Source organism: Juglans microcarpa x Juglans regia, chromosome 5D, assembly GCF_004785595.1.
Source record: "Juglans microcarpa x Juglans regia isolate MS1-56 chromosome 5D, Jm3101_v1.0, whole genome shotgun sequence".
Classification (NCBI taxonomy): domain Eukaryota; kingdom Viridiplantae; phylum Streptophyta; class Magnoliopsida; order Fagales; family Juglandaceae; genus Juglans; species Juglans microcarpa x Juglans regia.
In genome coordinates this window covers 16,986,949-16,994,988 of record NC_054602.1, presented here as the reverse complement: position 1 = coordinate 16,994,988, position 8,040 = coordinate 16,986,949, and the positions used below count along the sequence as shown (strand labels likewise).

Here is an 8,040-nt window from a genome sequence, read left to right as displayed (position 1 = left end):
ATAATTATACGAAAAATATTATTTCTTATAATTTCGCAGAGAATGGTGCAAATCTGGCTAGCTAGCTATATGATCATGGTATTAGAGGATTGGCGCCATGAGTCCTTCATCAGCTCTGGAACTTAATTAAGAGTTAATATCTCCTTATATCCATAGGCAGGGACTAATAATATATATTATATAGGTGGTCTGTAAAACAAATTAGGCTTAGCTTAGCTTGAAAATGACTGGAAAATTAACCAACTTCCTCAACTCATCTGCATAAATCACCAAAGAAAGCATAAGTAATAGTCCATGCCAAATAGGACCTTGCAAATGTAATATAGAATAAGAAATATAAGAGTGAATAGAAAATTCTAATGGATGGATCAGAGGATATTCCCCTAATCATTTGAACTTGTTCTCAATGAGAAAGACCCCTCGATCGTAAAAATGATTTATTTCCTCATCTTTGACATATATCTTATATTCCCTCCAGAAACTTTATTATTTAATTGTGCCACCTCTATGGTCAAAATTTCTCACCATGGATATAAGAAAGATTAATATACAATATTCTTTGCAATTCTTTTATAAGTGATTTCAATTTACCGTCAAAGAAGTATACCTTTGCAAACTCAATTTGAACCATTAATTTATCTAGTTCCTATATTTATAAAAGCTATCAATTTCTGGAGCTGTGATCAATCCAAGAGAAGAAAAATGGGAAAGTATATTTTACAAGTCCAAGATGGAGTCTGGCATTGTGGTTATCCAAGTGTTCATATTAGCTGTTGGTGTTTCCTACTGATGTTACAGATTTTTTTACCAAAAAAAGCTTTGCACCTTATTACAAGATGAACACTTTTGGTGAAGTGGTTATGGCACAATGCACAGATTAATAAATCTCCTCAACATTACATAAAGTTAAAGGTTTCGCTTCCACAAATAAGAGATTGCTACTATATTATTGACCACTTCAGATTATTCATGTGTGTCTCTTTCAGCTGCCTTCCAACTTCATTTTTCTTGAGCTCAGTTATATTTACAGACATTGGGCTAATCTCTAAATAAGATCAACTAACATATTCAAAACAACAAAGTAAAAGGTTTGTCAACTTGTAAAACGTATAGAAAAATTCATGAAAAGTTGGCAAACATGAAAAATTCATGTTTCAAAGTATGCACACCAGAATACAACAGAGTGCTATAGATGCCCGTATATAGTGTGGCATAGCACTTTGCAAAAAGGGCATTTATGCCGACTTTTCAGCTTTCTAACTAAACTAAGTTTTCTTCGTTAAACACAACCATAACCAGTTAATGGTTCAAATAAGACGGAAAAACCAGCAGGGCCTGCAACCAAGGATCAAGATCACTCTCCCTAGACATTTTCCCATCCTAAGCTAACAGCTTCAACCAATAACTCTTGTGAAAGGTGGTATGCGAGACAAGTTCTAACTAAACCAACTTTATCCTTACGTAGGTTTTTAGCCTAGCTTTTCATTGTCACAACACCAATCATATCAGTAAACACTGGGAATCTATCGTCGACTCAAATAACCATAAAATCACCCATATCGAACTAGTACACTTAAAAGATACAAGCAAACAATCAGCAAGAGGCTCACCATAGAATATTTTGAGAAAAGATCCTTAGGCAGCTGTCACATCCCACTAGCTGAGTGTACGTAGATATTCTTCTCGACAGAGGACGACAGGAGCAACTGTGGCAAACACCAAAAATAGCATTAATATGCTCTATTTGGGAAACCAAGTTGCTAGAAATATATTTGAGAACTTCATTTGTACAAGTACATTTTATGGTGGATAACTCCAAATGATACTAACCCCATTTTCAAACCATGAGAGATCCATGCACATCCCCGGTGTAGACATAGATCCAAGATTTATATAAATATATATATAATACTATATATATATATATAACCCAGTGTCGTATAGACTAAGTCCAAAAACCACCCAAAAGCACAACACGTCGACACCCTAACTTCATATCTCCCCGGTGTCACAAAAAACCACCCAAAAAATGTGCCCTTTTATGAGAAGCCCCTTATGGGCCGGGGGAATCGTTACACTGAGTCTGTCGAACTGACTCAGTGAACGATGGGAAAGCCCTAAAGAAAGACTGCATCAGATTGTCATTTTGTATCTGATGCTCCCTCAGCTCCCGTAACTATGTCCTCATTTCATCCAGCTGACTCTTGTAAGCTTCAGCATCCTTCTTATATTGTTCAGCATCCTTCCTATATTGTTCAGAATCTTTCTTGTGCTTTTCAGCCTCAGACATGTATTGTTGCATTTGAAGTTTGTCACGTTGTCTACTTGACTCGGGGATGACCATTTCCCCAAGTCCCCGTGCATATCCAGGTCGATGGCCAAGAACCTCCCTAAAGACAATCGCTGCTGCCTCATCACTACATTGCTCTGGTCCTAGGCCATCCAACCTACCTTGCATCTCCTTCTGCACATTGACAAAGCAACGATTAGAAAGAAATAATCAGCTAGTGCTATGTTAATAAAATTATCACGTATAGAAAGAAACATAGACCCCAACGGCTGTTTCTGCACTACTCACATAAGTACTTTCTGTAGCTTCTGTGACAAATGCATTCTTTTTCTTCGACCAACGCGTCTCTTTGTAAAAGTCGACCAAATTTCCATTCTCATTGCGCTGTCATGTGTGACAAATGAGTATAAGAATACTCATTTAATATAAGAAAACGTTATTCTGTGGATGAACCATGTGACATTTGAACAACAAAAGCTATGAGTAACCACCTTTAGTGATAGTAATGTAATATTGTTACTAAAATCTCCAAGTAAAGTGCATTTTCACTATTCTATTGAAATGAAAAGATTGTTTTCCCTTAGACATACATTTTGCTCAAGTAATCGGACGAATGATTTACGTCCTGATGTGTGGTTAATGGCCTGCTTGTTTCGGTTCTCCCGATTTTGAGCTAAAATTTTCTGTCATACACATTAGGGAACAATTACTTATAATAGACAAACATATTTGCCACAACAATATTTAGACATATTAAATTGATGCATATTATATGGTTGTATGTGAGAAAGATCATCTGTACCTTGAAGGCATCGCTGCCCCACCTTTCACACAACTTCACCCATACAATGGGGTCCACTAGACTAGTTCCATTAGCCAACGCTTCTACGTGGCTTCCATAGGATTCATAAATCTTGTGCAAGTCGTGGTGGAAGGAGTTGAAGCGCTTACGTAAGGCCTTTGTCACCGTCAATCGGTGGTTTTCGCGATCCCAGTCCAACACAAAGTCACTCTACATAAGGCAGCATGCAAACAATCAATGTGTCATCTCGTTATTTAGGTGATGATTATACTACATAAACAACTTCCAAACAATCACAAGAACAAATTTGTATATATACCCGAACACGGTCGATGAGCTCCTCTTTAATCGCTGGTGGGACATCCGACCAACGCTTGTAACTCATGTCACAGTATTGTTTAACAATCCACGATACTCGTGTTGTGAACATAGAAGCGTGTTCACAACATGGGGCTGTCTCACCATCATTTATCTTCAACTGCACTTTCTCATTCTTCCTTAGCTTGTCAAAGAAAATGCATCTAGATGGCCCACGAGTTCTTGAGCTCTGTTGAGTCGTTCCTTCAGTCTCCATTGGGGCATCTGCAGCTGTATTTTAAGGTGCAATATATTAGTATTTTTAACATCAATTGGAATATTCACACTTAATAACACATACAAACATGATGTTGCTTTCAAAATTAAAGTATTGGAAAAATACTCACCAGTTTGTTCTCGTGTAGGTGATTGTTCCACTGTATTTGGTGGGGGTTCTTGAATAGGTTTTGGCGCGTGACTTGGCACAACGCATGGTGGGGGACTTAGGGCTGTGTCGAATCATCCGAGGAGGATTGATTACACTCCTCCGTGCTGTGATATGAAGATAATTTCGCACCACGGGGTCGGATGTGACGACCTGAGTATGGGATATAACGCCTTGCACCTCGAAGACCGCGAAGTCTGCCTCCGCCTCTTGAACTGGGCCCCGGCTGGGTACCTGCACGAGTACAAGTTAATAACATAGTGGGATAAAATTCAGAACATAATTGATACAAAATAATCTCAATATGCACAGACAGGTTCGTAAGCAAGGTCATTTATCTACCATTTTCAGTTACTTTTAGGTAGACTAACCCTTACACTATGAGACTTTAAATAGAGAAACGAATAACTGAGAGTCGGCCGTATATATACCTTGATAATGCATAGTGCTCCTCACACAGCCTCCCGGTATTGAACGTAACCTGAAGCAATAAACATCACATGTTAGATACTATTTAATTTAGGTATGGATGTTGTAAATCTTGAATACTACTCTCAAGATTGTTTGCTACTTGCATAAAAAATAGTTCGAGCCAGGTAAAATGAAATTCTTCATGGTGGTAAGAAATAAATCAGAACATATATTTCAGCCAAACTCATATTGAACTGTCTATATACACATACCAATTTCAAAGTCAATCTCATATTGTCAGATGTCTATATACAAATGGAAATTTCGAACAAGAAACCTAATATCTCAACCTTAAATGAACGAAGTTCCTGGGTTGTACTTATAGGTTACCAGACTCATCAGATGTTGAGTGGACATCCTCATCTGAATGTACCCCCTCATTTGTTGATAGGTCATCTTCATCTGAATATTCTCCCTCACTGGCCGCATTTCCAGAATCAGAAGTAATCATGTCATCATTAATAAAGCCTGTTGAATCTATGCATTGACCAACCGGATCCATGATTTCTCGTGCATCTACATGGCTAGGTAGTATATCAGGCCTATTCAGTTGAGTTGCCACTTGATCTGTGTTATCACACTGCAATGGTTCATAATAATATGATGGCTCGTTTTCTTGATCGGCATCAGGAGTACTTGATTCCCCATCAATATCTTCAAGAACTCTCGGGAGTGGCGGAATGTTGTATACATTCCTATTTGCATAGTTCTGCACAACACCCCAATTCCCTTTCGCCCTTAAATCTCTTATGTAGAAGCATTGATCAACCTGACTCGCCAACACGAATGGTTCATCCTTGTACCAATTCCTATTCATGTTGACACTAATCATATGGTCATCCACCCGCACCCCTCGTTTTCGATCACCAACGTCAAACCAATCACATTCAAACAAGTACACCTGATGCCATTCCATGTAGCGTAACTCTACAATATTATTAATAACTCCATAGAAGTCCAAGTTATTTGTGGCCTCATCACCAGTTACCACGACTCCAAAATTTTGTGTACGCCGGCGAAGTTCACGTTGTTTCGTATGAAACCTTTTTCCATTTATTATGCAAGCAGAATATGTTGCAACCCAACGGTCAGGCCCGCAAGCTAACGCATACAGATCAGCGGACACATCAAGTGCATGCAAGGTACGATGTTCCTGGATCTATATATTTAAAAAACCAAATTTCGTAACGTTTATTGTCGATTAGATCCAAATCATATAAAATGAAACCTATAGCAGCGCATCTTAGATAGGAATCGATAAGAACTTACACGTTGCTTAAACCAAGTTGGAAACTCAGTTTGGTGCGTGCGATCGATGCAATCTGGGTGTTGCACCTTACATTTCTCGTAGTGTTCCCTGCATTTCGTGCATCGAGGCGAAGCAACATATTGAAGTTAGATGGTATTGGATTCATAACAACTTGTATAGAATGAAAGATGATTTTTAAGTAGACTCGTTAATGCTTACTCTATATAAGGTCCAATCTCCGCACAATTATTGAGCACGTACCAGATGGCTGCCCTAAATAGTTTATCTTCTAATTGCACGTTAGAAGGCATGCCCAAGGGACGGACTTTCTGGTTGAAAATTTTGAACCCATCTAACGTTTCCTCTTCGTCAGCATCAATGTTGCGGTCCGGTCGACTAAACCTCGTCTCAATGTCTTTGAGGTACATGGAGCAAAATGTCAAGCATTCGGTGTGAATGTAGGCCTCGGCTATTGAACCTTCTGGGCGGGCTTTATTCTTAACATACCGCTTGAATTTGCTGAGATACCTCTCAAATGGGTACATCCACCTATATTGTACAGGACCCCCAAGTCTGGCCTCATGGGGTAAATGGACAGCTAGGTGGACCGTAACATCGAAAAAGGAAGGAGAAAATATCATCTCCAGTTTGCATAGAATGGTGACAACATCAGTTTGGAGTTGGGCCAGGCGGTTGACATCAAGTGTTCGAGCGCACAACTCTTTGAAGAAAGTACCAAGTTCAGTCAAAGCCAAGCCAATATCACTTCTTAAATACCCCCCAGCAGCAATGGGGAGTAGCCTTTGAAGGAAAACGTGACAGTCATGGCTTTTCAACCTTGAGATTTTGCACTCACGTTGAGAGACACAGTTTGAGATATTGGAAGCGAACCCATCTGAAAATTTGATATCAGACAACCACTCACAAAATTTATTCCTTTGCTCGACGTTTAATGTGTACTGTGCATGTGGTATTGTTACACGATCACCATCACGCCTCAAGTGTAATTCTTTTCTATAGCCCAAAAGCTCTAAGTCACGCCTTGAATTGATGTTATCCTTACTTTTCCCTGGATTGTTCACTAAAGTAAATAAGATGTTGTCGGCAATATTCTTCTCAATATGCATAATATCTAAATTATGCCGAAGTCGAACTGTTGACCAATAAGGTAACACGAAGAATATGCTACACTTTGTCCAGTTCAACTCTTCAGCAGTGCGTTTTTTCTTCGTATGAGATTTGCCAAACTGAACATCCCCAATCATCTGCAATTGATTTTGAATCTCTTCAGCTCCTACATCCCTTGGTGGCATGCGATGATCTTCTCTACCGTTGAACAACCCTTTCCTCCTTCTCCATATGTGATCTGGGGGTAAGAAACGTCGATGTCCCATGTAACAATGTTTTCGGCCATATTTCAACCAATTAGAGTCTGTGTCTGCATTGCAAGACGGACAAGCCAATTTTCCCTTTGTTGACCAGCCAGACAGATTCCCATAGGCAGGAAAATCATTGATCGTCCACAATAAGGCAGCATGCAACATAAACGTCTCCTTAGTTGAGGCATCATATGTAGGTACCCCATCTTCCGACAATTCAAGCAGTTCATCGATCAACGGCTGCAAGTATACATCAATCTCATTTCCTGGTGACCTTGGGCCAGGAATAATCAGAGATGTCATGAAGAATTGGTCTTTCATGCATGACCATGGTGGCAAGTTATAGGGGACAAGGATCACTGGCCAAATGCTATGAGGTTTAGCCAAGTTGTTGAATGGAGTGAAGCCATCACTTGCCAGACCGAGCCTAACATTGCGAGGATTTGAAGCGAACCAACCATGATCTTCATCAAATTTCTTCTAGCACTCAGAGTCGGCCGGATGTCTCATACAAGTATCTTCTTTCGTCTGTTGCTCTTTGTGCCATCGCATATCACCTGCTATCTTGGCAGACATGAAGAGACGCTGCAATCTCGGTTTCAAAGGAAAGTGACGCAACACTTTTTGAGGTATCGCGCGTGGTCCGTTTGTATTTGGTATCCACCTCGAAGCCTTACATACAGGGCATTCATTAAGAGCAGCATTTTCCTTCCAATATAAGATACAGTCATTGGGGCACGCATGGATTTTGTGATACTTGAAGCCCAAACCGCGCTCCAAAGACCTTGACTCCTCATATGATTGTGGCAATAGGGCATTAGGAAAGGCAGACCTCAACAAATCAAGGAGCATGTCAAACGACTTAATTGACCATCCACCGATTGATTTGATGTGTAACAACTTCACAACGAATGACAACTTTGAAAATTCTGTACACCCATCGAAAAGAGGACGTCGGGCATCCTCTAGTAGCTGGTCAAAAGATGGGGTTGATCCATCTACATGTATTGATGGCCTGTTTGGCATAGGAGTGCTATCTTGAGGCACATCAACGAAGGTGCCTGCCCGGATGTCATCTAACATATGCTGCATGTCATGTATGTAATC

General features: G+C 39.9%; 2 protein-coding genes and 1 long non-coding RNA gene across 3 annotated transcripts; all 3 read right to left on the bottom strand.

The window, feature by feature from the left end:
• Positions 1-2,176: 2,176 nt before the first annotated feature.
• LOC121265961 lies at positions 2,177-3,626 on the bottom strand. The gene is made up of 5 exons (XM_041169641.1): positions 3,412-3,626; positions 3,093-3,302; positions 2,881-2,973; positions 2,579-2,674; positions 2,177-2,464 (listed from the first exon to the last, which is right to left on the bottom strand). The coding sequence occupies exons 1-5, from the start codon at positions 3,520-3,522 to the stop codon at positions 2,177-2,179; spliced, it is 798 nt and encodes a 265-aa protein (XP_041025575.1). The 5' UTR covers positions 3,523-3,626.
• A 275-nt stretch (positions 3,627-3,901) lies between these two features.
• Positions 3,902-5,050, bottom strand: LOC121265977. The gene is made up of 3 exons (XR_005940720.1): positions 4,596-5,050; positions 4,266-4,315; positions 3,902-4,068 (listed from the first exon to the last, which is right to left on the bottom strand). It is a non-coding gene; the product is annotated as an uncharacterized LOC121265977 (long non-coding RNA).
• A 46-nt stretch (positions 5,051-5,096) lies between these two features.
• LOC121265747 lies at positions 5,097-7,236 on the bottom strand. The gene is made up of 4 exons (XM_041169421.1): positions 5,774-7,236; positions 5,575-5,662; positions 5,207-5,464; positions 5,097-5,114 (listed from the first exon to the last, which is right to left on the bottom strand). The coding sequence occupies exons 1-4, from the start codon at positions 7,234-7,236 to the stop codon at positions 5,097-5,099; spliced, it is 1,827 nt and encodes a 608-aa protein (XP_041025355.1).
• Between the last annotated feature and the right edge of the window lie 804 nt (positions 7,237-8,040).